The 27,836-nt window shown below is 61.6% G+C and overlaps 1 protein-coding gene across 2 annotated transcripts in view; it reads left to right on the forward strand.

Annotated features, from left to right (window-relative positions):
- PXDN (peroxidasin) overlaps positions 1-27,836 on the forward strand; it is a 54,341-nt gene that overhangs the window by 17,464 nt on the left and 9,041 nt on the right. The window contains exons 2-16 of one of the 2 annotated variants that reach the window (XM_059660627.1): positions 4,797-4,868; positions 5,291-5,362; positions 8,926-8,997; positions 11,380-11,451; positions 11,950-12,021; positions 14,527-14,696; positions 15,713-15,830; positions 16,868-17,037; positions 20,039-20,311; positions 21,348-21,464; positions 22,465-22,623; positions 23,677-23,789; positions 24,535-24,691; positions 25,904-26,012; positions 26,564-26,721. In XM_059660627.1, coding sequence (XP_059516610.1) covers positions 4,797-4,868; positions 5,291-5,362; positions 8,926-8,997; positions 11,380-11,451; positions 11,950-12,021; positions 14,527-14,696; positions 15,713-15,830; positions 16,868-17,037; positions 20,039-20,311; positions 21,348-21,464; positions 22,465-22,623; positions 23,677-23,789; positions 24,535-24,691; positions 25,904-26,012; positions 26,564-26,721 — 1,904 coding nt within the window. The remainder of the gene's footprint in view (positions 1-4,796; positions 4,869-5,290; positions 5,363-8,925; positions 8,998-11,379; positions 11,452-11,949; positions 12,022-14,526; positions 14,697-15,712; positions 15,831-16,867; positions 17,038-20,038; positions 20,312-21,347; positions 21,465-22,464; positions 22,624-23,676; positions 23,790-24,534; positions 24,692-25,903; positions 26,013-26,563; positions 26,722-27,836) is intronic. The other variant, XM_059660628.1, reaches the window with a different exon arrangement.

The raw sequence follows: 27,836 nt of genomic DNA on the forward strand, positions 1-27,836 counted from the left end.
TGAGAAACTTGGATAAAGCAGGCGTGTGGCTGCTCCACGTGTGGGCGATACATGCCTAAGCGTTAGCCGTTCCTGACGCAGACCAGGTCCCGAAAGACCAGGGGCAGGAGGCGCGCCAAGACCAGCGGGCGAAGCTCGCTGCCTCTGCGATTCGGGCGGAGTCCTGCTGCTTCCGGGGGGAGGCAGGGGGCAGCCACACGGGGCCACCGAGCCTCCCCTCCTCACGGGGCCCCCAGTCCTCATGCGGCCACCGAGCCTCCCATCCACACGGGGCCCCAGTCCTCACCGAGCCCCCAGTCCTCACGGGGCCCCCAGTCCTTTCGTCCACACGGGGCCACCGAGCCTCTCATCCACATGGGGCCCCCCAGTTCTCATGGGGTCCCCCAGACCTCCAGTGCACATGGGCCCCATACTTTAAAAACCCAGACTACAGAGGCAGAGTATGAGGAAAATGGCTGAGAGTGGAGCCAGCACCTGAGACGTGCTGTCGGCAAGGGGCACGCCCGGCGCCCGAGCCCCGACAGACCCGCCGGAGGAGCCGCAGGCCCCGGTCCCGGACGGTGACTGCGTCCCGGCGGCGGCTCCTTCCCATCGGGGGACACGTTCTTCAGGCCGAACGGGACGCGCTGTGCGATTTCGTGTCTGTTGACAAATCATTCTCAGGTTCTAACACGGGAAGGTGAGGGGAAGCGTGCCCCTCGCCGAGAGGAAAGAGCCGCGTCGGCCCGTCTTCACGCCGGCCCCGCCGACGGCATGGCCAGACGCCCTTCGCCAGTGGCCAGTGCCGCCCTTGTCCCTCTGGCGACTGTTGATGGTAAATGAAACCTCACCCAGCTGTGCTGTTGTGACCGGAGACCCGCAGGCCAGAGCCGGGAGGGTGGGCGGGGAACGCGGATCCCTGCGTCCTCTCGCCTCCGAACTCGCCGTCCGGCCTGTAATGAATGTTGGTTTTGACATGGAATCGAAACCCGAACGTGGACGCTTCACCCAAACACCACGACCCCCCCAGCTTCTGCTCCTCCTCTGGCGTTTGCTCTGAAGCACGGATGGAGGCATTAGCACAGCCGCCCGGGAAGCTCCCTGCCTCCCAGCCCTGCCAGGCTGCTTCACGTAAACACGCAGGCCGGGGTCTGGGCCTGGTGTTGTTTTAATACATGTTTTCTTACTGATTTCAGAGAGGAAGGGAGGGAGAGAGAAGCATCAACGATGAGAGAATCATGGATCGGCTGCCTCGGGCAGGCCCCCTGGGGTGGAGCCTGCAACCTGGGCCTGTGCCCTGACCCGGAATCGAGCCGTGACCTCCTGGTTCCTAGGCCGACGCTCACCACTGAGCCGTGCCGGCCGGGCCAGGTTCCGGTTTGGAGAGTGGCTCCGGGAACCTGGCTCCGGGCCCAGGGTGGCTGCAGGCTGTGTGCGCCCAGCGGGCTGTGGGCTCTCCCCTCCCTCCCTGGGTCAGCAGCTGTGCTGGAGGGAGCGTCCAGAGAACTAATCCCGCCAGCACGGGGCCAGCCGCCCGCTGCTCCACGGGGTCCGGAGCCCAGGCCGGTCCTTTCCGGTCGGCCCCTGGCAGAGGGGCGGCTCAGGCAGGTCCCTGTCCTGCCCCTGTAGGTTCCTCCTCACCGATTCCTGTCCTCCCTCCCGTCCTCCCCCACCAGCACCGCCCCCTGCCCTGTGTTCCTGTGGTCACTTCCCGGCCAGATAAAGTGGAAGCGGCCGTGGCCTTCACCGTGGTCTTGCCCTAAAATGGTCATTTCTAGGCGTCCTGAGTGGCTTCCCGTGCTGCCCGGGGCCTCTCTGAGCAGCTGCTGCTTCACCCAGACTTCGTCGCCCGTCTGCCTGCGAGGCCCACTGAGCTCTTGGTGACGGCACCGCGGGTGTTTGCCGAGAGCGCGGTGGCTCCCGGGACCTCGCACCGTGGGTTTCTCTGCACCCCGCGTGTTACCGTCGTCGCCGGTGTTCTGTGGGTGAGGGGCCTGCACTTGGGGGAAGACGGACTCCCCGGCTCAGGCAGAAAGGGGCGCAGGGCTGTCCTGGGGCTTCTGGGCTCCGCCCGTGGCTGCAGAGCACGGTGTCGGCTGGGCTCTCACCTTACGCTCTGTCCGCGGGAGCTCGCTGTCCCCTTGCCGCTTTCCTGGAACTTTCTAGATTCAGAATTGACTCCAGGCCTCATCACGGCCCACTCCTGCCTGCTCCATGGAGGGACGCCTCAGCTCTCGCTGTCTGTCGGCCGCGGTGGTCAGAGCCCGGCTGGGGGCCGACGGGCAGGCGCAGAGGACGGCTGTGGCCTCCCTGTCCCCACACGGGGCCCTGAGCCCCTGTGCCCTGCAGAGGGGGCACTGGCACGAGGGGACAAGCTGGGGGCGTGTTTCCGAAATGCTGGCTAATTATTGCGTCTAGGGCAGTTTTCTTTCCGTTAGTGTTGTCGGTGGAAGTCGTTATCAGGTTGTGAAATAGTAATTCCATTGCTAATCGCTGAGCCAAGCACTCTGAGTAGGAAGCAGTGGCTCCCAGGCCTCATTCATGTGTGTGTGTGTGAGTGTGTGTGTGTGTGTGTGTGCGTGTGTGTGTGAGTGTGTGTGTGTGTGAGAGAGAGTGAGTGTGTGTGTGTGTGTGAGTGTGAGTGTGTGTGTGTGAGAGTGTGTGTGTGTGTGTGAGTGTGTGTGTGTGTGAGAGTGTGTGTGTGAGAGTGTGTGTGTGTGTGAGTGTGAGTGTGTGTGAGTGTGTGAGTGTGTGTGAGAGAGTGTGAGTGTGTGTGTGTGAGTGAGTGTGTGTGTGTGTGTGAGTGTGTGAGTGTGTGTGTGTGTGTCTGCGAGGACAGGAGTCGTGGGTTGGCACCCGCCCTGGTGCCCTCACTGGGACTCGATCGCTCTCTAAGGACTGTCTGCAGAGGAGGCACGTGCTGGGCCACAGGGCGAGACCTGTGATCGTCTCCATTGGCCTGTTGGGTGGGTTGGACATGTGAGTAAGGAGTTAATTCATCTACGACGTAAAGAAAGCCGTCTTTCTGTGAGTTTGCAAAGACTTTCATGTTGTTAGAATGTTGTCTTCATTCGAGTTGGAGGAGGGAACACAGACGTCCGTGCCTCTGCCGGGGGCTCAAGGGCCCAGGGCCAGGGCCCCGCCCGCCCCGCCCGAGGAGGACCCTGTGAACGTCCACGTTCTGTCCGTCTCCGTGTCCACACGCCATGCGCTCTGGCCCGTCCTGGCAGTTCAGGGCCTGCCTTTGCCCGGAAAAGTCGACCGCCGGTCACCCCGGGCTCAGGAGACACGTACCTGTTAGGATGGAGCCTGCTTAAACACCTGCTGGGAATGGCAGGTGGAGACCAGGCATGACCTTCCCTTCCCCCCTCGGGCTGAATGACTCCGTGGTTCCGAGACGCTCACCGAGGAAACGTGCAGTTAGCCACCACCAAGGGCTCCAGCTCAGCACCGTCCTGGAGCGAGCCCTGGGGTTGCACGGTGCGGGAGCCCTGGGGTTGCACGGTGCGGGAGCCCTGGGGTTGCACGGTGCGGGAGCCCTGGGGTTGTACAGGTGCGGGAGCCCTGGGGTTGCACGGTGCGGGAGCCCTGGGGTTGTACAGGTGCGAGAGCCCTGGGGTTGCACGGTGCGGGAGCCCTGGGGTTGCACAGGTGCGAGAGCCCTGGGGTTGCACGGTGCGGGAGCCCTGGGGTTGTACAGGTGCGAGAGCCCTGGGGTTGCACAGGTGCGAGAGCCCTGGGGTTGTACAGGTGCGAGAGCCCTGGGGTTGCACAGGTGCGAGAGCCCTGGGGTTGTACAGGTGCGAGAGCCCTGGGGTTGCACGGTGCGGGAGCCCTGGGGTTGCACGGTGCGGGAGCCCTGGGGTTGTACAGGTGCGAGAGCCCTGGGGTTGCACGGTGCGGGAGCCCTGGGGTTGCACGGGTGCGGGAGCCCTGGGGTTGTACAGGTGCGAGAGCCCTGGGGTTGCACGGGTGCGAGAGCCCTGGGGTTGCACGGGTGCGGGAGCCCTGGGGTTGTACAGGTGCGGGAGCCCTGGGGTTGCACGGTGCGAGAGCCCTGGGGTTGCACGGGTGCGGGAGCCCTGGGGTTGCACGGTGCGGGAGCCCTGGGGTTGCACGGGTGCGGGAGCCCTGGGGTTGTACAGGTGCGGGAGCCCTGGGGTTGCACGGTGCGGGAGCCCTGGGGTTGCACGGGTGCGGGAGCCCTGGGGTTGCACGGTGCGGGAGCCCTGGGGTTGTACAGGTGCGAGAGCCCTGGGGTTGCACGGTGCACAGACTGAGCAGCTGCCGGCGAGCCTGTGTTCATTTCCCAAAGTTTGACATGAGGTTTCCAGTGGGTTAACCAGCAGAGGCGGGGGGGGGGGGGGGGGGGGGGCGTGTTCGTGTCGTTTCATCTCCCGGGATAATGGCTGGAACGCCGGTAAGGTGACCTCACTCTGCCCTGCGTGAGGTGGCCTCAGCGAGGAGGGATTCGTCTGCGGGGTGGACTGCGTGGTGCCGCTTCCTGGGTGCCCGCTCACTGTTGGTTTTGTTTGTTACTGCTCCCCTGCGGGCGTCCCTCCGGGAGGGAGGGAAGAGAAAGGGGAACATCGATGTGAGACACCGATTGGCTGCCTCCCGGACGCACCCCGGCCGAGGCCAGGGATCCAACCTGCAACCCAAGTGCCTGACTGGGAGTTGGACCGCAGCCCTCGACGTGCAGGCTGAGGGTCTCACCGCGGGCAGCGCACTCCCTCACGTTCCTGACGGGTGTTCGGACGAGCAGCGCGGGGCGAGCCCGTGTCTGACGCACCTCGTCTCCTCTCCTCTCCTCGCAGGGACCTTCGCTTCAACCGAATCCGAGAGATCCCGCCCGGAGCCTTCAGGAGGCTGAGAAACCTGAACACCTTGTACGTCCCAGCGCCCACGTGGCCAGGGGGAAACGGCGCACACCCGGGTCCTCGCACACCGGGGTCTTCACACACCCGGGGTCCTCGCACACCCGGGGTCCTCGCACACCTGGGTCCTCGCACACCCGGGGTCCTCGCACACCTGGGTCCTCGCACACCAGGGTCCTCGCACACCCGGGTCCTCGCACACCGGGGTCCTCGCACACCTGGGGTCCTCTTACCTCTGGGGTCCTCGCACACCTGCATCCTCGCACACCTGGGGTCCTCGCACACCTGGGGTCCGCTCACACCTGCCTTCGCCTGTTTCCATGGCGGCCACAGTCCTGGCCGAGGTGCAAACCCAGGAGGTAGCTTTGCCAAGGGGCGGGAACGTTTCCCTGGCGTGAGGAGAGTGTGAATCTGACGGAAACCTCCCTTCTCAGGCTCCTCAACAACAATCAGATCAAGAGCATCCCGGCCGGCGCCTTCGAGGACCTGGAGAACCTGAAGTATCTGTAAGTCTCATCAGCGCTTCGCTCCGCGGCGCTGCCATTCACGGAGGGCTGTTCGCTCCGAGCTCCGCTCGTCCCGCTGTGAACCCCGTACAGACACCCCTCTTACGGGGCTCTCACTCAGGAGCGTGGCGTTTGCCGGGGGAGGGAGGGCGGTGAATGCCTTGTCCTAAGGATAGAGGGCTATTTATTCATTGTGTGTTGGCTGCTAAGCCTTAAGGACGCAGGTTGAGTGAAATTAAAATCCGGGGCCTCGGAAAACCACTCCGGACAGAGTCGTGCCACCACTTGGGGTGGGAGCTGCCGGTGTCCCGGCTGTAAACCAGCAGCTTTCAGGGCGGGTGGCTTTCCCGCGCGGCGCACGGCAGCCCTTGGGAGGGTCCCGGCTCCGGGACCCCCCGCCTGCCTCCGGGTGACGTCACCTCTCCTTGCTCTGCAGTTACATTTGGAAATAGATTGTAGTTGATTTACCAGCGTGGAAGCCGTCGGCCGCCCGCGTGGGTCTGCAGTTTAGGATATGACCTTGGGGAGGCGCTGTTTTCCTGCCTCAGGGTCACGGACTGTAAAATTGTAACGAAAAGAAAAACCCGCTCCGGGCACATCCCTGGTCCGGCAGGTCAGACGCCTGCGCCACGTGCTTTGGGGAAAGTATCCTTTTAGAACTTGGCTCCCTTGTTGATGAGGGATGTGCATCACTTTTTGGGGGGGTTATGTTATACGTGAATCTGAGCCCCTGTAAGCTACGTCGGTTTTTAATGTCATATTGTTGGTGTTGATGTACATGTTAGAATTGGTGTGTTCTTTTTTAAGGATGATCTTTTAAAAATACTTTTAAAACTGATTTCAGAGAGGAAGGGAAAGGGAGAGCGAGATAGAAACGTCAATGACGAGAGAGAATCATGGATCGGCTGCCTCCTGCACGCCCCACACTGGGATCAAGCCCGCAACCCGGGCCTGGGCCCTGACCAGGAATCGAACCCTGACCTCCTGGCTCACAGGTCGACGCTCAGCCACGGAGCCACGCCGGCCAGGCTGGAATACTCTTGACGTTAGATGTCAGTGGCTCTTAACTTCAGAGCTAACTTGAACTCTGTTTATTAAAATACATTTTCCGCCATGAAGATATTTGGCCTTATTGCTCATTTTTAAAACGCGGGGCAGGCCTCCCGTCTAGTTTTGTCATTTCTATTTGTGTGTCTGCTGTTATTTTTTATTATCATTGTAAGTGCTGTGCGCTCCAGGAGCAAGCTCCGTTCCTTGGAGAGCAGCATCCCCAGTGTGTGTGTAGCGTGTTTTCGTGTCACATTCGGTTTGAACTACTTAAGAGCCATGTATCATTAACGTTGCAGATATATTTGATGTGACGGAGTTTGGGACACTCGCTTCTCCCTTCCATCTCTTTCCAATGGTCCTTTCAGACCTCGTCCCCTGACTGCTCCCGCTCAGGCCCCTGCTCCAGCTTCTGCCTCTGTCTTCCCCGGCGCACCCATGAGGCCGCTGACCCGGGCGCCGGGCGTGGGGGCGGGCGGGGCCCTGGTCAGGAGAGCGAGGGCGGGGGACCATGAGCAGGATGGGCCGTGGCGGAAGGGGTCCCCGGGACTCCCCTACCCCTGCATCCAGGCCCGAGCCCCGAGCCTGAGCCCAGAGCCCTCACGGAGCGCGTTTGGTGGGCCGGGCACTGGTTGAGGGCCGTGTGACTGGCTGCCGTGTCTGGGAAGTCTCTGCAGCGGACTGTTCTGCCGTGGCCCGTCAGCACCCAGGTGTGTGTCCGCATCTGCTGGGACCCAGTGACTTCTGGGAGGCAGAGACCTGCGCGACGGTGGTTTCACTCTGAGACGTATTTGCGGTTGGTTCTTGGAAGGTGACCTTGTGCAAACCAGCAGCGTCCCAGCATCTTGACTGACATGCGTTTGCACGTATTAGTTTGGTCCGAGTGTTTTCTGTCTGTCCGTCTGTCTGTTCGTTAATCCTCATGGAAGGGATGGAGGGAAGGGGAGAGGGAGAGAGAAACATCGATGTGAGAGGGGGACACATTGATTGGTTGCCTCCCACATGTGCCTCGATCCGGGCCAGGGATCGAACCTGTAACCCAGGTACCCCCGACCCTTCAGGGTGTGGGCCGGCGCTCTAACCACTGAGCAGCCCGGCCCAGGTGGTTATGCCCTCCTTCCCAGGATTCCTTACTCTCGCTTTCTTTAAAAAATATGTATTTGTATTGATTTCAGAGAGGGAGAGGGAGAGAGAGATAGAAACATCCATGATGAGAGGGAATCGTGGATCGGCTGCCTCCTGCATGCCCCCCACTGGGGATCGAGCCTGCAACCCGGGCCTGTGCCCCGACGGGAATCGAGCCCTGACCTCCTGGTTCCAGGTCAACGCTCATCACTGAGCCACGCCGGCTGCGCCATCTGCTTCTTTAAAGTGCGTGAACACGTGTCGCCGTGGTGTTCATTTTGTTCTGAAGAAATGCCCAGAGTTCCCTCCTCGGGCGCGTAACTCACGCCAGCCCCGGAGGTGCCGCCTGCTGGGCCGTGTGCGAGCTTCATGCCTGCGCATTACGTGCGGTGACCCTGTCCGGCGGCCGCTCTCTCCACTGCACAGGGAGGGAACCGAGGCAGGACAGCTCGGCGGCGGCCGGGGTCCGAGCCACGCGGCCTGGCCCGGGAACCTGGGCCCCGGCCCTGGCTGTGGGTGCGGGTGCTGCGGCCGGGGCTCTGGCGGTGTGTGGAGGCTTGTGGTTCGCGGCGCGGCCACCCGGGCAGATCCGCCCAGAGGGGACGGAGCATTGGGGGGCCGCGCGGGGTCTGGTCAGCGGCTGCGCCCACGTTGCTCCCTGAAAGGCAGGCAGTCACGTGCTCTGTGAGCGAATGCAGTGTTGCAGCTTCGGGGGGAATGTCACTTGTCGGGCGGAGTGGGTGGGTGGGAACCCGGTCCCTGGGGGCCGACGGGAAGTCAGCATGCAGGAGCGGGCGGTGAGGTCCGTGCTGCCCGCCTGGCGCTGGGGGAGCGCCCGCCCGGGGCAGGAGTCCGAGCCCAGGACTCACCTAGTTCCCACGATGCTCTGGGGCTCCCCGAGGTCCGACCTGGGAGCAGGAGGGCTGTGCCGGGAGCCGGCCCTGCCGGGACAGGTGGACAGACCCTCGCGGTTTGTCCTCAAGCCGAAGACTTTCTAAAATAAATACATTTTTATTGATTTCAGAGAGGAAGGGAGAGAGAGAAACACCAGTGAAGAGAGAGAATCATTGATCAGCTGCCCCCCGCACACCCCACACTGGGGGTTGAGCCCACAGCCTGGGCATGGGCCCTGACCGGGCGTTGAACCGTGACCTCCTGGTTCCTAGGTCCATGCTCAACCCCTGAGCCTCGCCCACCTGGCGCACCTGTCACTTTCCCGAAGAGGCAGGTGTGGCTGGAGCAGCGCCACCTGATTCGCTGTGATTGCCCCTGAACCTGGGGGGCGGGAGGAGCGGCGTTCCCGTGCGGTGTCCCCGCGTCCCGCCCGCCCCCCAGTCTGCAGTCCCTGCGCAGGGGACGCCGAAGCCGCTAACGCTCCTTTCTTGTTTCAGCTATCTGTACAAGAATGAGATCCAGGCGATTGACAGGCAAGCCTTTCAGGGACTTTCCTCCCTAGAACAACTGTAAGTGGCCCGCATGTGCCCTCTGCTGCTTAGGGAGTTCCGCCTGTGCCCTGGCAGGGAGCGGACCCTGTGCCGTGTGCATGACGCATGCTGCGCGTGTGGGCGTGGGGCACCTGCATGCCAGGACCCGCGCGCTGGCCTCCTGTCCGCCCGCCCGGCCCCGGCCTGTGCCCGTCACTGGGACACAGACAGTGGGACTGACGGACCCCGTGCCCCTGGTGCCCCCCGACGTGACGGAGGGACAGATGTGCAAACTGGGTCGCGCGAGTGGAGGCCCTTCGGGGACGGGGTGGGGCCGTGCGGACGGGGAGCTGCTGTCATTGTCCGTTTCCTGTTTGTGAATCCGAGATGATGTCATTGTGCCGGGAGAACAGTTTGCACGTGTTCCGAGTTAGTGCACGCGGACGGCTGGCTCTCGGGAATTCCCGCTTTGCTGCGCGGTCAGCAGCTCAGTTCTGGGTAGAATTCCTGGGAAAAGCAGTTTTTCCAGGCGGCCTGGCCGGTCCCGTTCGGCCCCTGAGCGGAAGCTGTCCCAGGGGCTCTGCGTTGTCAGTTTTACTCCCAGGAACGGGAGGCAGCTGTCGGCCGTGGCAGCCTCACGCCCTGCGCGCAGCCTGGGCTGCTGGAGCCTGAGCGGCTGGCAGGTCCGAGCCCTCTGGGCGGAGCTGGGCTGGGCTCCCTGAGCCACACAGGGGCTCATGCTGCCCAAGAGCATTTACCCCGTGAGCCCGAGCTGGCTGCGGAGGTGCTGGTTGGATTCGGGCTCCGGCAGGCGCTGCCCTGTGATAGAGGCGAGAGGAGCGGGTGGTGACCTGGCTCTGGGCCTGGAGGCCTGAGGCCTGAGGTCTGCAGGTCCCCCGGGGGCTGTCCTCACCCTCCGGACTGACTCGGTCACTCTCATGTGTCCTGGAGAGCTGGCCGGGGAGACCGGGTCCCGGCAGGACAGGGCGCGGACAGGAGGTTGGGACCCTGGAGTTAGTGATCTGGAGACGTAGTGTCTCGGACGGTGGAGGGTGAGTTTTGAGAAACTTGCCTCTGTTTGTGCTCACGACACAGGCCCCGGACCACTGGTGCCCTCACGGCCGCCTGTCCCCAGAGTGCCCGGAAGAACCTGGCGTTTAAGACGGGCGCCTGGTGGGGAGGGTGCCTGGGCCGAGGGCACGTGGGGCAGGGGACCCTCTTGCTGTGTGGCCAGGAGGGCCTCTGGCAGAAGCACCCAGAAGTGTTTGACTTCAGGAAAAAAAACACCCCCTTTTCAAAGTGAGAAAAGCAGTGCAGTATGTCCTCGGGTGACGTCGGAGATCCGTTCCTACGGCGACGTAACGCGATTTTCGCCGTAAGGCGGAACCCACCTACTAAGCACCTACGTCGCTCACGTGGAGCCCAGTCACAGCAGTCATGAAGGGAAACAGTAAAAAAAATGTAAAAGAAAGATAACAGTTCCTGACCTTCACTTGCGGTAAATAAATAATAAAAAACATAAAGCACAGACATTGAAATGACAGGACTTTATTTTTTTTTATTTTTATTTTTAATATATTTTATTGATTTTTTACAGAGAGGAAGGGAGAGAGATAGAGAGTTAGAAACATCGATGAGAGAGAAACATCGATCAGCTGCCTCCTGCATATCTCCTACTGGGGATATGCCCGCAACCCAGGTACATACCCTTGACCGGAATCGAACCCGGGACCTTTCAGTCCGCAGGCCGACGCTCTATCCACTGAGCCAAACCGGTTTCGGACTTTATTTTTTTTTAATAAATAAATGGGAGATGGCGACGTAACCACGAAACGACGTACGTGGAGTCCGACGTACCCCGAGGACTGCCTGTATTCGGGAAAATCAGACGAGGGAGACGCCTTAGATGCAAAGAATGGGAACTCTGGGTGCTCCCTGTAATTATTATGGGACCTGCGAGGAAACACGGGATCTCGCTGAATTCGGGCCGTTTTCCTTTCGTGATTCCCTGGTAGCTTCTGCAGCTGACGGTGTGGAATCAACACTGCGCCCCCTCCCCTCCCCTCCCCTCCCCCCGAATCCGTGTGTAAGGAGCGGATGTGATGACGGATTCACACTCCTGTAGGGACGCTGACCTTCCTCTGAAAGGTCGGGGATTGTGAGGGGGGATCGGAGCGGTGGGCAGTCACCCCCTCCGTTCCCAGGCGACAGGAGCGCGGCCGGTGTCTGACCACGGTCACTGGCCATTCGGTGACCAGAGTCCGCCCCGGGTTGCAGGTGTGTCGAGCCTTTCTAGTTCTAGAATCATCTGTTGACGTGTGAATTTGAAATGACTTTAGAAAACAAATTTCGGCTGAAAATCTAGACCTGCGAGAAGTAATGAAAATAATTAAGGTTGTTTTTCTTCTTTAACTTCTCTAGATACCTGCACTTCAACCAGATAGAAACCCTGGACCCCGAGTCCTTTCAGCACCTGCCCAAGCTGGAGAGGCTGTAAGCCCTGCTGCCCCTGACCTACCCCTCCCGCGGGGCGGGGGCGGGGCCAGGCCAGACAGGAGGGGCGGGGCCTGGTAGGAGGGGCGGGGCCTGATGGAGCCGGGGCGGGGCTAGGCCAGACAGGAGGGGCGGGGCCAGGTCAGACAGGGCGGGGCGGGCCCCCGATGGGGCAGGGGCGGAGCCTGATGGGGCGGGGCGGGGCTAAGGTGGGGGCGGGGCCGTGGCGGATAAAGGTGAGGTCATTATCTGCTAAAACACCTGGAAATGCTCTGGGGGTAACATCCGTCCAGCAGTTCGGAAGCGGGACCAACAGTTTTCTCTTTCTGGGGGAACGAGGATAAAAGTTGACGTCGTTTCTGGACTCGCTCTTCCTTTCGTTCGTGTTGAATAGACGCAGCCGCTGTGATTTAAAAAGCAGATTTATTCGCCTGCTGGTGACCTTTCCCATACACCTAAGACGTATTTTTAAAAGTAGGTTCTTGTCTCTCCCGACAGGTTTTTACACAACAACCGGATTGCGCATTTGGTCCCGGGGACATTTAACCACTTGGAATCCATGAAAAGACTGTAAGTTGTGCTGTCCCCTCTGTGCGCCCCATGCCCGAGCCTCCGTCCTGGGTGTGGTGAGACGTGTGTCCCGCCTGCATGTAGCTCAGGAGACAGGACCTACCTGAGGGGACAGACTCCACCCGTTAGAAGGCCCAGGGCGTGTGGCCATTGGCTATTTTTTGTGTGGGCTGATAAGATGTTTTAAAAGCCGAAACCGGTTTGGCTCAGTGGATAGAGCGCCGGCCTGCGGACTGAAGGGTCCCAGGTTCAATTCCGGTCAAGGGCACGTACCTTGGTTGCAGGCACATCCCCAGTAGGGGGTGTGCAGGAGGCAGCTGATCGATGTTTCTCTCTCATCGATGTTTCTAACTCTCTATCTCTCTCCCTTCCTCTCTGTAAAAAATCAATAAAACATTTTTTTAAAAAAGATGTTTTAAAAGCCATTTCAAAGCCTGCGCCTGGATTTTAGTTCATGGTGCGTATGTCCCCTGTGGAAGTAAAGTCTGTCTGTGGGGAGCCCTGCTCCGGGCCGTACCTGCCGTTAGGTGGACACGTCCACAAACACGTGACGTGGACTGCGGTTTGCGTGCCCCGTTTCTCAGCCTCTGAAGTAATTTTTCTCATCTGAGTCATTTCTTATAATAGACTCAGTCCTGATGGGAAAAGTTGGCGTGTGTTTTTGCTTTCGGTCTGGAGGCCGTGTTCCGGTCATGAGTTACTCAGTACAGCGGACAGCACTGAAGAGACGAGACAGACTTTCATCTCCGTTCGTTAATGTTTTCCTTTAGGGCAAAGCAGTCACCAGCCAAAGTAAAACACATTCACCGGGGGATGCGTGCTGCCCAGTGATGGGTAAATAGGAGAGAAGCAGAGAACCGGCCAGGGGTTCCAACGGCCAAGGCACGCAGGCCGGTCCACGGGGTGTAGCATATGCTCTGTTTCCAGACTGGGCCAGTCCTTTAACCTTCATCCTCTCCTCTCTGCCCTGTGTGCTCCCCGACTTGGCTCAATCTACGAAAGCCTAGATTTTGAGGCCTGTTCTCACCCCAGACGCCAGAGGGGAGCACAGGCTTGACGGGCTCCCATCCCTTGTCCCTCACCAGCTGGTCCACCACGCTGCCCCTGGCCTGTCCCACCTACAGAGGACCTGCTACTCTTTTTTTTTTTTAATATATTTTTATTGATTTCAAAGAGGAAGAGAGAGGGAGAGATAGAAACATCAATGACGAGAGAGAATCATTGATTGGCTGCCTCCTGCACGCCCCCTACTGGGGATTGAGCCCGCAACCCTGGGCATGTGCCCTTGACCGGAATCGAACCTGGGACCCTTTGGTCCACAGGCCGACGCTCCGTCCACTGAGCCAAACCAGCTAGGACAAGGACCTGCTATTCCGAGGGGCCGCCGGGTCCGAGGGAGCCAGGCACGTGCCCCCGCGTGTCCGTGCCCTCCGATCCCCGCAGCCTCCCCACCCGAGGGCCCAAGCACAGGGGAGCGGTGTCCTCTTGGGGGACCGAGCTCGAGGTCCCTGCCTGCTGGGCAGCATCTCAGCCCACCTTGCAGACCCCCCGGACCCTTTGTGTCTCCTCCTGGGGAGCCAGTACATCCCACCATGGGGGTCATCAGAGAAATGACCGTCCGTCCAGGCAGAGGACCAGTTCTGCCCACGGTTCCCGCGGAGCCTGTGTCCTGGGAAAGACAGGTGGTGGGGGTGGGAGTGTGACATCACAGGCCTAGGCTCCCAGGGGGCCTGGGCCTGCAGTGTGGACTCAGTGGTGAGGTCACCCCACGCTCCCCACACCCGAGCTCTGGGCCCCTGAGAGCCTCCTCGGTGAACCACGCAGCACCTGCCTGAGCGGGTTCACGATGAGCCCCTCCTGTCCGCTCCCCACACCTGTTAGGTAACCAGCAGCCACACCACATGGTGGCGCCCCTGTCCCGTAGCAGCCACCTCTCACCTGGGGGCCGTGTTGCACTCGCAGTGGACAGTCCCCGGTGGAGGGAACCCCTCCCTGTGCCAGGCAGCACCTTTCAGGAAAACTCATCCCTGAGATTTGTGCATTAGGAGCTGGATTCAGAAATAAACCACAGCCCTGGCCCGCTGGCTCAGCAGATAGAACATCGCCCTGCGGACGGAAGTGTCCTGGGTTCGATTCCGTCCAGGGCACATCCCTCGGTTGCAGGCTCCCGCCCCGGTTGGGGTGCGTGCAGGAGGCAGCCAATTGATGTGTCTCTCTCACATCGGTGTTTCTCTCTCTGCCTCACCCTCTCCCTTCCACGCTCCAAAAAAAAAATCAATGGAAAAATAGGTGAGGATCAACAAAAAGAATAACAAAGACAACCCCCTTTACAAAGTAGCGCTTGGCTGCAGAAGATGCAGGATTTATGAAACGAGAGGAAGAGCCCGTCCTGGGTGCAGTCCAGGTGGTGCCGTTCGGGGACGGTGAAGGCCCAGCGAGATGACCTGAGGACAGGCCCGCACGGAGGGTTCCGGGCGGGTCGGGACTCACTGCTCCTCCTCACAGGCGGCTGGACTCGAACGCGCTGCACTGCGACTGTGAGATCCTGTGGCTGGCGGACCTGCTGAAGGCCTACGCCCGGTCGGGGAACGCGCAGGCAGCGGCCACCTGCGAGTACCCCAGGCGCATCCAGGGCCGGTCGGTGGCCACCATCACCCCCGAAGAGCTGGACTGTGGTGAGCGAGCCGCGTGGGCACGGCCGAGGGCATGGGCGTGGGCGTGGGCACGGCCGAGGGCGTGGGCGTGGGCGTGCACGGCCCTGGCCGGTCCCCAAAGTCTTGGTGGGGCCTGAGGAGGAGCCTCCGTGCAAAGCCCTGCTCTGTAGTGTCTGTCAGAAGGTATTTCCTTTTTATAAACCTTTATTTAAAAATATTTTTTTATTGATTTTAGAGAGAGAGGACGAGAGAGAGAAACATCAATGAGAGAAACATTGATCAGCTGCCTCCTGCAAGCCCCCTACTGGGGACCCAGCCAGCAACCTGGGCATGTGCCCTGGGCATTTGTTCATAAACTCGCGTTTACTTTGAGGCCCTGCCAAAGGCAGCGGAATGGAGCGCACTGCCGCCTTGCAGGCCGCTGGGTGGAGAGGACCCCTGGGCGGGGCCGGAAGGGCCCTGGGCGGTGACCTCATGGGTGCGAGCTGGGTCCCCACCTGACGCCTCGCCAGTAGCCACGGAAACGCAGAACCGCACCAGATTGCAGGACGGTCTTCCCGTGAATCCCGGGGAGTCCAGGCTGGTCTTTGCATGTCAGCCCCGGTTTTGGTGCTAAAACGAATTTTTGTCATTGTTTTTCACGCATGAAAGGCGAACCGTGAGCGTGACAACCACCGGGCCTGGTAAATGCCGGCTGGTGTTGTGCACTCGCGGGAGCAGCTGCGCGTCCGCATTGCCCGCCCGCCGCCCGCCCGCCCGCCGGGCCCTGGGCACGCGCGGCTGCTGCAGCCGGACGGGCATCGCTTCCTGCTCTTTCTGCCCTGAAACGCGGGGTGGGCTGGGGAGGAGGCCGCCGCCCTGAGGCCCCCGGTGGGTGAGGGCGCCTCCCGGGGCGTCGGAGACGCTGCAGAGACGGCCTCCCCACCGACCAGACCGGCTGCCCAGATGCCCCGACCCTCCGCGACGCTCTGGCCGGGAGGGCGCGGTCTGGGGCCGGTTCCTCTGCCGCTGAAGCCCCCCCCCCCTTCGTTGCGCAGAAAGGCCCCGGATCACGTCGGAGCCCCAGGACGCGGACGTCACCTTGGGGAACACCGTGTTCTTCACCTGCAGGGCCGAGGGCAACCCCAAGCCCGAGATCATCTGGCTGCGGAACAAGTGAGTGGCGCTGGGGGGCAGCTCGCCCATCCTGCAGGCCCCCCCCCCCGCCCGTGTCTGGTCCTGGGGACACGTGTCCAGAGAACTTTCTCATCGTTAGCGTCTCTCTCGCCCTTCCTCTCTGAAATCGATAGAAGCACAAAGTAAATAAGTAAACGAAAGGGAGACGAGCACACTGGCTCAAGCCCTTCACGTCTCTGTTTACAAGTGAACCAACTGATGCGAAAAGTTAAAATGGCTGAGCCCCTGCCTGGCATCTGGTGCCGCCTGCCCCTGCCGCCTGCCCCTGCCGCCTGCCTCCACCCCCCCCCCCTCCCCTGAGCGCCCGCCTCCCCCGTGGGCCTGGCCGGCTTCACCTGAGCCTCTGCCTCACCTGCTGGGTCAAGTGCTTGTGGGAGGGGACGGGCCACATCGGTAAGGATCCTATTTGTGGGCCTGGGTGACACTGCTCCCGCCCCGGACCCTGGAGAAGGAGATGGGTTCAGTTTCGGGGCTTGTTGCAGGGAGAGGAGTGTGGGGGGGCAGGGAGAGGAGTGTGGGGGGGCAGGGAGAGGAGAGTGGGGGGTGGGGCAGGGCCAGAGCCTGTGGACTGGGCACCGGGTCTGTGTGCCCAGCACAGGGAGATGCCCCTCCAGGGCGGCTCTGCGCTGTCAGTCACGTCATCTGCTCTCAGTAACGTAAACAGTTCTGCCCGTTGTCTGGAATGAATTTGCCGGAAACAAAGGAAAAGGTTGTTTCTGTTTCCCCCACTGAGTTCTTTGACTGCCTTTGGGACCCTCCGCTTTGAAAGGTTTAAGTCTCTATGGAGAGCACGTGCGGACAATAAACAGACAGTGGGTTAATGAGAGAGGCAACAACGGAGGCACTTTTCCCAGAAACGCCCACCAGGTCCGGCTGTTGGGAAAGTTCCTGGGAGGCAGCCCCCCGCCCCCCGCCCTCTGATGCGCTGGGGCCCTGGGACGCCGTGTCCACGGGTCCGGCCCGCGGCTGGGGTAGAGCCTGAGCTGACGGACAGACGGACGGACGTGTGCTTGCAGCAACGAGCTGAGCATGAAGGCGGATTCCCGCCTGAACCTGCTGGACGACGGGACGCTGATGATCCAGAACACGCGGGAGACGGACCAGGGCGTGTACCAGTGCATGGCCAAGAACGCGGCCGGCGAGGCCAAGACGCAGGAGGTGACCCTCAGGTACTTTGGGTCTCCAGGTACGTGGATGGTCTTGCCCGTGGGGGTCCCTCCCAGGGTTGGCGTCCACCCCTCCCGCCTGCACCCCGGCTGGTGCCGCGGGAACCAGCCTCCTGTCTCTGGCCGAGGCCCCTGCCAGGGGCGCAGTCCCAGGGGAGTCATGACCTTTGCCCTGGCCCACATGGTCCCTAGTCCAGGACGGACACTCAGTGGACAGCCGAGCCGGCAGTGCTGCGTGGCGGCGACCAGAGGGCGCTGGAGAGCTGTCCCCCCACCTCTGACCCTCCCAGTCGCCCTGGTCCTGAGGGGCAGCTGCCCTCTGTTCCCGTTTGGCAGGGGGGTCTCCGTAGTGTTACGAGTTTGGTTATTGAAAAAAAAGCCAAAATCTGGGTTTTTATGTAAAATTGGCACCGATTTACAAAGACGGTCTTATCAGCGAGGCACAGCTGTGGCCTCGGTCGGTCCGAGTGCCCAGGTTGCAGCCCTGCTCTCGTCGTCATGTTTAACCTGAGAACTTGGGTGGGAGGAGGACTGGCCTGGGAGGAGGGTCCAGCCGCCACCTGCTGAGAGGGCACAGCCGCCGGGTGCCCCGTGGTCTGCACGCCCCCCCGCCCCTCCCCCCAGGCCGGCTGCGTCTGTAACTGCCTCCGGGCGCCGGCCGCCACCCTGGGCTCCCCCCTCAACCACCCTAGGGGTTCCCTGGTGAGTGTATTTCCGGCCGCTGGCCGCCACCCTGCCAGTGGTGGCTGAGTGTTTCTTTGTTTAGATTCTCAGCTGGTGTTTGCCACATCCCAGCGAGGGTCTCCTTTCTTGGGAATGAAAGTTTCTGGTATCGGATTTCAGCTCAAAGGGAGGCCCTGCCTCGATCAAAGCCCTTGTCAAACCACTCCCACAAGTGACAAGTCCTAGGGCGCCCAGCGGGCACCTGCTATGGGAACCTCTGGGGCTCCGAGCCCAGGGGAGCGGGGGCTGCAAGCGTGAGGAATAGGGGAACCCCAGAACAGTGAACAGGGGGAGGCAGCGCTGCAGGAACGGGTCACAGGAGAGTAACAAGTCAGCAAGGGGCTGGGCTAGGCCGCCGGCCGCCGAGACGGGTGTGTTTCACCCCCTGTGACAGCGGTTCTCCACCTGGGCTGCACGTTAGAATCCCCTGGGAATCTTTTTAAAACCCTGATTTCTGGCCTCGTCCTCCGGAAATTCTGTTTCTTTGTTACTCATGTTGTGGCCTCACCCCATACAAAGAAACAGCATTTCCGGAGGATGAGTTCCAGAAATCAGGATTTAAAAAAGATCCCCAGGGGATTCTAACGGGCAGCCCAGGTGGAGAACCGCGGGTCTATGAGATTGTGTCTTCCCTGGGAACAGTAGCCTTATTTGGGGCGCGACTCTGAGCCTGTCAGTCAGGTTCCCTAAAATACTCCTGGAGGGCCTCCCGGGACCCGGGGCCGGCAGAGGGGATCGGCGTGAGGCAGCCCGTCCACCTGGACCGGGGCCGGCGAGCTGTCCTACGGGCGGGGTGGGCCAGCTGCCTATTTTCCTTAAAATCTGGGAACTGCGTTTTTACAGGATTGGAAAACCTAAGAGCTGTTAGGATCTGTGGTATTTCAGGATCCACAGTAATTATGTGAATTTCAGATGTCAGTGACGGTACTTAGGTTTTACTGGAACATCACCACACTGATTCGTGCACGAGTTGTCTGTGGCCGCTCTCGGCTGCGGGCAGAGCTGAGCTGAGACAGCAAAGCCGGCAGAGCCCAGAACACATGCCCCCTGGTCTTTCGCAGACATGGTCCCGGGCTGTGCTGACAGGTCAAATGTTTTTATTGATTTCAGAGAGGAAGCGGGAGAGGGAGAGAGAGATCAGTGATGAGAGAGAATCACCCTTTGGCTGCCTCCTGCAGCCCCCCCCCCACACACACACACTGGGGATCGAGCCTGAAACCTGGGCGTGTGCCCTGACTGGTTCACAGGTTGGTGCTCAACCACTGAGCCACACCGTCCGGGCTCTGTGACAATTTATAGGAGTAATTGCAGCCTGACTCCTACGCCTCCGGGAGTCGCAGAGGCTGGAACGCATCCATTTAACCGGCCCCTTTCGGGAACGTGCAGGGTTTGCCCCCCAAGTCTTTTGCTATCACAGGCCCTGTCCCTTTATCCAGACCGCCGGGCCAGGTGCGGGTTAAATTCAGAACTTTGGGAACGTCTTTCGGAAGGGCCACTCGGCTCCTCCGTAAACATCCCACCTCCGGTGTGAATGGTCAGCGGAGAAGTGCGGACGCCGAGTGGCCGCGACCTTTGTAAACAAGTGATGAGGTCATGTTGGGTCCGGGATCCTGGACGAGGGTGTCGGTCGGAAGAAATAACACAGCGATTGAATGAGACCTTTATGTACGTGTCGTTTTTAAAAAATATTTTTCTGTTGCTTTCAGAGAGGGAGGGGGAGAGAGAGAAACATCATGATGAGAGAGAATCGTTGATCGGCTGCCTCCTGCACGCCCCACACTGGGGATCGAGCCCGCAACCCAGGCCTGTGCCCCGACGGGGAATCGAACCCGGGACCCTTCAGTCCCCAGGCTGACGCTCTAGCCACGGAGCCAAATCGGCGAGGGCTGTCTCAGTGTAGTTTTTACTTGTGAAACTTACTATTGTAGATGTTCTAACTAGACTTTGAAAACAGCGCTTTGCCAATAGGAACCATAGGGAGGCTTAGCCAGAGCGACAGAATGGATTCAGGAAAAGCCAAGCCGGGCCCTCCTGCCTGGTCCTATTGGAGAAGAGCTCGCCCCCCCCCCCCCTCGCTCAGGGGGCCACTCCTCACGAGACCCAAGGCGGGCCGCTTTTATTTTCTGTGCATTTCTTTAAAAAAGCAGCAACAAAGACGGGAAAATAGGCGATTACGTCGTGTCTGTTTGACAGTAGCTTAGAGGTCAGTAGACAGGATGAGTCGCACGAACCCAGAAAAACAAGCAAACAACGGATGCCGAACTCGAGGGATTAATTCATTGTGTTTCGTTGTGACAGCTCGACCCACTTTTGTAATCCAGCCGCAGAACACGGAGGTGCTGGTCGGGGAGAGCGTCACGCTGGAGTGCAGCGCCACGGGCCACCCGCTGCCCAGGATCGCCTGGACCCGCGGGGACCGCTCGCCCCTGCCCAGCGACCCCCGCGTGAGCATCACGCCCTCGGGCGGCCTCTACATCCAGAACGCGGCGCAGGAGGACAGCGGGGAGTACACCTGCTTCGCGTCCAACAGCCTGGACAGCATCCACGCCACGGCCTTCATCATCGTCCAGGGTGAGAGTCCGGGACCCTCCGCCCCGCAGCCCCGCCCGTGTTCGCCTCCGCACTTCGCCTCCACCCGGCTGTGACTTGGAGGACGGGCTGTTGGGGGCCGTTTCCTGGCCGAGATCCCGGCTCCCGGAGCTCTGGCGAGTGCGCGCCGCGGGCGACCACGTGGGGTTGTGTGGGCACGCGTGGGCACGCGTGGGCACAGGCATATTAATCAGGAAGTCCTCGCACATTTTGGATTCTCGGACACAGGAGGCCCGGGGCTTTAAGATGTGTGCGGTGCATTTCCAAATTCCTTGACTCAATGCTGAATTTATCGGTGTTTGTTGTTGTTGTTCGTCCTCAGCCAAGGCTATTTTTTCCATTGATTTTAGAGAGAGAGGAAGGGAAGGGGAGGGGAAGGGCCAGAGAGAGACACATCGATGTGAGAGAGACATCAATGGTTGCCTGCCACACGCACCCCCACGGGGCCGGGGAACCTGCCACCGCGGTACCGGCCCTCGACCAGGAATCGAACCCGTCACCTTTGCTGCGCAAGCCGACGCTCTAACCACTGAGCCACTGGCCAGGGCTGAGTCTGTTCGTTTTTCTGTAAATTGCAAAGTGGGGCGTTTGGTGGAGCCTTAGGACAAAATAGAAATGGGAATGAGAGAGAAATGAGTCCTTTCCCTGCTCCTCTCTCCGCCCACTTTCCCCGCCTCCACGGAAACCACCCTGAGGTTTGCTAACCTCCTTCCGGCACCTTCTCTGGGCAGGTGCCCGTGGTCATTTGGTGTCGACGTCCTTCGTGTGGCTGATATTTGGTGAAAGTGGAATCACACGGGACACACTGGGGTCACATTTTTTTCGATAATAACAGACCAGCTCCTGCCCCTGAGCTGCCGGCCTCTTCACCCCAAGTGTCTTCCTGACCTGCTCAGGCCGGGCCGCCGGCAGCAGGCGTCCTGTCACTCAGGGCGGCCCCGCCCATGGGAGGCCTCCCCGTCTGCCGCCTCCTTAGGGAAGCTGTCTTCTCACCGCGTGTCCCATCTCGCCCCGGCAGCTCTCCCTCAGTTCACCGTGACCCCGCAGGACAGAGCTGTGATCGAGGGTCAGACCGTGGATTTCCAGTGCGAGGCCAAGGGATACCCGCAGCCCGTCATCGCCTGGACGAAAGGAGGTAGGGCGCACACCTGGTCCCCGGCCGTCACCAGCTCCCCCCCTCGGAACACCGACTCCGAAGCCAGCTGTGTCTTCCTCTGGCCCCCAAGCCCCAGGCTTCTGAGCAGGGCTGAGCGGTGGGTGACCCCGACATGGCCTGGGGGGTCTTGCCTTTAATACACACTAATTAGGGTTGAATGAAATGTAATTCAGGGAAGATGAGCTGGAAGACCACAGTGGAATATGTATTTTTAAAGTTTTGCTCTCGGTTTGGTCCCCGAGTTCTGCCATTTCCCGTCCTGTACTGCGTGTGGGTTGCGTGGATTCTCTGGGTGGGGCCCAGCCCTTGGTCTCCCACTGGCCCAGGGGCGACGGCAGCCACGTGCCTTGAGGAGGCAGGGCTTTCCTCAGGGCTGACGGCCGCCGCCTGGGGAGGTGGGGAGGGGAGAGGGCCTGTCCTGGACTCCAGGGGGGTGACCTGGAGAACCAGCTGGTGACCTCCATCCATCCCTTCGTCCAGAGGGGCCCTTCCCAGGGGTTCCCGGGGCCTCCCTGCTCTCGGGCAGGCGAGGCTCAGCCCCAGGTGAAGTGTGAGGACCTTGCTGGGGATCCAGCCCCTGCCCAGGTCTGTCCTGGTACATGCAGCATGGGACCAGCCTCCCCCCGGGACCCAGGATGGTGTGCACGCCGCCCGAGTCCCCTGCCGTCCTGGCTCCTGCCTGCGTAGCTCTTGTCTCTGGCTCCACCCTCCGGGGACCCTCATGGGAGCAGGGAGCACGTTCTGTTTGCCCCGGACCTGGCTGCACGGAGCCGGTGCCTCCACGCCCCCCAGGCGGTCGGGGTGTCTGGGGGGAAGGACCGATGGCTGACCGAGGGCGGGACGATGACCCCAGGTCCTAATCGGGCCAAGACACGCCTGCGATCCTTTGATTTTCTCTAAGTCCTGCTCCGCCTGTAGCTAATGTGTGTCCCTCGCACCCCCCACCGTGTCCGTGACTGACTGGCGCCTCGCCCTGCAGGGAGCCAGCTGTCTGTGGACCGGCGGCACCTGGTGCTGTCGTCGGGGACGCTCCGCATCTCGGCCGTCGCCCTCCACGACCAGGGCCAGTACGAGTGCCAGGCCGTCAACATCATCGGCTCCCAGAGGGTCGTGGCCCAGCTGACCGTGCAGCCCCGAGGTAGGCGGGGGCGCTGCCCGGTGGGCGTGGCTGCGAGGCGGGGACCCTACCCGTGGGCGTGGCCGCGAGGCGGGGACCCTACCCGTGGGCGTGGCCGCGAGGCGGGGACCCTACCCGTGGGCGTGGCCGCGAGGCGGGGACCCTACCCGTGGGCGTGGCCGCGAGGCGGGGACCCTACCCGTGGGCGTGGCCGCGAGGCGGGGACCCTACCCGTGGACGAGGCTGCAAGCAGATGGCGGGAGGCCAGGCTCCTGCACCGGCGTCCACGTCACTCCTGACCCACAGCCACCTCTACCTGATTTGCACAGCTGACCCTTGACCCTGGGCTCCCGAGGGGACTGTCACACGCGGCTCGTTAAGTCTGGCCCTGTAGCCTGCGGTCACGGGTATTTCCCACGGCGCTGGTACTGCCCTCTGATGGGCGACTGTCACAGTGACGGACCCTTGCCCTGGCTGATGGTGTCACTCTGAAGCTGGGTCGACGGAGCAGCCTTTCCTGGTTATTGCCGCGGCGCTGGGTCTGGTGGCCCGGACCGTGTCCTGGAGTCACGGTTCTGTTTCCCGTTTGCACCCCCCAGAGCAGGCCAGGGTCCCCGTGTTCTCTGTACTCAGAAGGACCTGGTCGCCCGGTGTCGCTAGAAAGGCTCAGGGCACACGGAGCAGGTGCAGACGTGGGGCCCGGCCTTCTCCGAGGCTGGGCTGGCTCTGGGTTTCGGGGTTTGCCCCTCTCAGTCCTGACCGGCCAGGACTCTGGGCGGCCCGTTGGGTGAGAAATTGGGTGAGGACTCCGGAAAGGCCGCCAGGCCCTCACAGCCTCACCCGCGGTGCCTTCCCGCTCATCGGGGGCTGGGGTGCAGGGCCTTGGACAGACGGGAGCTCCGTCAGCCTCCCAGTCTGCTTGTGGGTGGGGACATCTCGGTCCCTCCAGCCCCTCCTCTCTGTGCAGACACCCCAGGAGGAGACGGGTGGCCGGCCGAGTGCTCAGAGCCCTGGGCCTGCGCTGACGGAGGGAGGGCGCGGGTTCAAGGTGTCAGCTGTGCGCCTTCCTTCCAGTCACCCCGGTGTTCAGCAGCGTCCCCAGCGACCAGACGGCGGAGGTGGGCTCCAACGTGCAGCTGCCGTGCAGCTCGCAGGGTGAGCCCGAGCCCACCATCACCTGGAACAAGGTACCGCGGCGGGCAGGTGCGCGGGGCGGGTGGGGGGGCGGCGGGGTAACCCCCACAGCAGGGGAGACCTCCAGATCGTGGGCCCAGGGGAAGATGTGCCGCTGTCCTCAGTAATAAAACCAAAGGAGGCGACAGCCTGGGGCCGCCCCTTCTCACAGCTCGCGGCACAAGAGCAGAAAACCTTCCTGTTCGACCCTTGGCCCCACAGTCAGCAGGGAAGGTTCTTTGGGTCTCATTTCCTCTTGTTTTTATGAAGCCCTGTAGAAAACCCAGCAGAGTTTAAACATACAATCAAGTGCGTAAAAGGCGGGGTGTCCGGGGGATGGGAGGACCAGAGGCCACTGTGTGCCCGTCCTCCTCGCTTCCTCTCGGCTGGGCTGTCGCTGTCCCAGGAGGCAGTGCCCAGGCCCTGCTCCCTCCCAGGTGCCCGAGTTCACGCTCCTCACTGCGTCTGTCCCCTGGGGGGCAGCTTTAGGCCCCCCACCCCCACCCCACCCTGGAAGATCCCAGGATTGTGGCTTCCGTCCGGATCTTCCCTGGACCTAGGCAGGCACCTCGGCCAGTTCACCCCACGGAAGCCGTACTGGGTGGATCAGGTTCACCTCCTCTCCCCGATGACGGGTGAACCTGCCCTCGGGGTCCTGACGTGTCCCCCGGTGAGGCCTGACGATGGCCCCTCACCACCCGCAGTGGACAACACGGCTCCGCAGTCTCATTCCTGTGACGTCTCCCCCGTTTGCTCCAGGATGGGGTCCAGGTGACAGAAAGCGGCAAGTTTCACATCAGCCCTGAGGGGTTCCTGACCATCCACGACGTGGGGTCCGCGGACGCCGGCCGCTACGAGTGTGTGGCGCGGAACACCATCGGGCAGGCCTCGGTCAGCATGGTGCTCAGCGTGAGCGGTAGGTGGCGTGGCCCGGCTCCGGTTCCGGTTCCGGCGGCTGGCAGACACCCCACCGTGTGGGTCCAGGCCGCGGGAGGAAGGCACCGGCTCCCAGCACAAGGCCGGGCCGTGGGGGTGTTAGAAGGTGGCGTGTCGCCCTGGCCGGTGTGGCTCAGTGGATAGAGCGTCGGCCTGCGGACTGAAGGGTCCCGGGTTCGAGTCTGCTCAAGGGCATGTACCTAGTTGCGGGCACATTCCCCAGTAGGGAGTGTGCAGAAGGCGGCTGGTCGATGTTTCTCTCTCATCAATGTTTCTAACTCTATCCCTCGCCCTTCCTCTCTGTAAAAAATCAATAAAATATATTTTTTTAAAGAAGAAGCAGAAGAAGAAGGTGGCGTGTCCACACCCCCAGTTCGCAGAGGCCACCAGGGCGCCCTCGGGAGGCGCAGGGCCCGGCGGCTGGACCCCCCCCCCCCCAATCCGCGTCCTCCTGCCCGCGAGGCCGCTGTGGCTGACGCGCTCGGCGGAGCCTCCCTGCCCTTGGTTTGGTGGTAGGTTCAGCGTCATCCAAACCCCTGCAGATCCGACAGCACGTCATCATTTGGCAAAACTTCCGGAGCTGTTGTTGCCCCATTCTCACCCCCCAGAGCTCAGGAGACGGGCTGCTCTCTGCCCCCAGGGCGTGACCGTCTGAGTGTCCGACACAAACCTCTTCGTCATCCCTGAAGCAGCGGCCCCGTCTCCCTGGGCTCCGGGGCTAAAGAACGCCTCCCCGGCCAGCCAGCGTGTGACATGACAGCTGCGGGTTCCCTGTTCCTCTGGCCAGGGGTGGGGAACGTTCTGCTGAGGCCCGTGGGATATTTGTCACCTCACTCGCAGGCCACACAAAACTCAGCTTAAAAACGAGCCTGCTGTGATGGGTCATGTGATTCGCTCAGCCCTAACGCCCCTCAGGGCCAGACCAAATGATTTCTCGGACCTCCTGCCGCCTGTGGGCCGGACCTCTCCACCCCTGGCCTAGAGGGTGTGGCGTGACTTCAGAACTGAAACGTCTGTGACTTCCGTTCTGTCTGAAAGCAGCTTCCAGTAGGGCTGGTGATGACGTGAGTTGAGCTCCGGTGTGAGAAACAGAAAAAGCCCTTGGAGCCGTGTGCCTCTGTCTTGATGACGTAGCGTCTAGACGCCGAGTAACTCTCCTAGGGCCCTGGTAACCCGCGGCTCCGTGTTCTAGTGCCTGACGTCAGCCGAAACGGGGACCCGTTCGTGGCCACATCCATCGTGGAGGCGATCGCAACGGTCGACAGGGCCATAAACTCCACGCGGACACACCTGTTTGACAGGTAGGGCGCGACCTGGCCCGCCTCCCCGAGCTGGGGGGTAGGTGAGGGGAGCTCGGGCCATTCTGGTCCAGGGTGGACCAGTTGCCTCATCGGGAGAAAACCTTTCGCTTGCAAACCATCCACGAGGTTGGCATCCACTCCCAGGGGGTTAAGACAACAGGCACGTCCTTTCCAAGTGGAGCTGGGAGCGTGATTCACAAGTCAAACATTTCTTTAAAATGGCAACACGGGCCCTTGGCTTGTTGCTGAACGATTTGGCAAAAACAACGTATTTCACAAGCCGCTGGGGGACGTGTCCTGTTGCCAATTCCGAGGTGTTTTTTCTGTGTCTGCATTGAAGTCGAATGTTGCTGTTTTCTCCCTGGAACTAATGAACTGTTCGGTTTGGTGTCTCTTGGTTTTGTTTTCCTCTTGCCTTCCACCTGGGAGCAGGCAGGTACGGTCCCCCCTAGAGCAGTAGCTGCGGCAGCAGTGAGCGCAGTTCTGTCGTTGGGTGCCGGTGAATTCTGTCTCTGACTGTCCCCTCTTCCCTCCTGCCCCGACCGCTCCAGCCGCCCACGCTCCCCTAACGACCTGCTCGCCCTGTTCCGCTACCCGAGGGACCCCTACACCGTGGAGCAGGCGCGCGCCGGCGAGATATTCGAGCGGACGCTGCAGCTGATCCAGGAGCACGTGCAGGGCGGCCTCATGGTCGACCTCAACGGAACCAGTCAGTACCCAGGCTCCTCCCTGCATCTTCCTGGGGAGCGGGTGTCGCACCCCCACCTCGGTGCCTTCTGAGGGGCGTTTCTGTGAAGGGCGCAGTCGGGTGACAGCGAGGGTCCTGTAGGCCCCACCTCGGGTAACAGGGACCCTCTGGGATATGAGCTGGGCGGTCCCTGCCCACTGGCTGTGACCCAAGGTCCCCGGGCACAGGAGGTTTGAGGGAGGACTTTGCAGGACAACTGCTGTGTAGGTGGCGCGGTGTCCGTGCTGCTGTCGGGAAGGGTGTGTGTGGAGCTCCCGCCTCTGTCCTGGGTGCTGATGGGTGGCCTGGGTGACTGCCACCCTGTCACTGTGCCCCTGGCACATGGCCTTGCCCATCAGTGACAGGAGCCTGTGCCAGGCAGGAGTGCCAGTGGTGCTGTTGGATGGTGGTAACCGGGTGTTATTGTGCAACAGCGTCGCTCTCACCAGCAGCTGTGCGTTCAGGGCTGTGCGTTCAGGGCTGTGCGTGAGCCCACGTGCTGCTGGGGATAGCCCCGGAAGCAGCTGACCTGAGGATGCGGTGCCAGGTGATCCGAGATCCTCTCCCGGCTTTCCGGTGGCTTCTACCTTGTCTTTGAGGAGCGTCTTTGCCATCAGGACACAGCGTTACTGGGGACTGAACGCTGTTCCTCAGGACAAGTGCGCGCGGCGAGGGAAGGCGTCGGGGACCAGCCCGAGCCCAGTGTCCTGGCGGCCGGCTGTGTGCAGATGCCTCCTGCTTCTCCGTCCTGGGCCCCGGCCGCTCAGGGTCATCTCCACTGGTCTCTAGGCGACCGCCAGCCTCCGCTCCCAGCACCCGGAGAAGCGTCAGAACCCAGCCATTCTGCCCAGAGTCTGCCGGGCACTCGCTGCCAACTGTCGGGGCCAGGGCTGGGCAGGGGTGTCTGGAACGATCCTGGAGGGAGGTGGCCGTTGGGGACCAGGCGCCCTGGTGAGAGGGTGCGTCTCGCTGTGAAGGCAGAGGTGACTCACTCAGCCTGGCTGCAGTGGACGCTCACACAGGTGTCCACCTGAGACGTTTACCTGCAGGCCTGCCTGTGTCCTGGTTCTGTGGCCCTGGGAGTGGTACCTCGTGGG

This window comes from Myotis daubentonii, chromosome 12 (assembly GCF_963259705.1).
Source record: "Myotis daubentonii chromosome 12, mMyoDau2.1, whole genome shotgun sequence".
In the NCBI taxonomy this organism is placed as follows: domain Eukaryota; kingdom Metazoa; phylum Chordata; class Mammalia; order Chiroptera; family Vespertilionidae; genus Myotis; species Myotis daubentonii.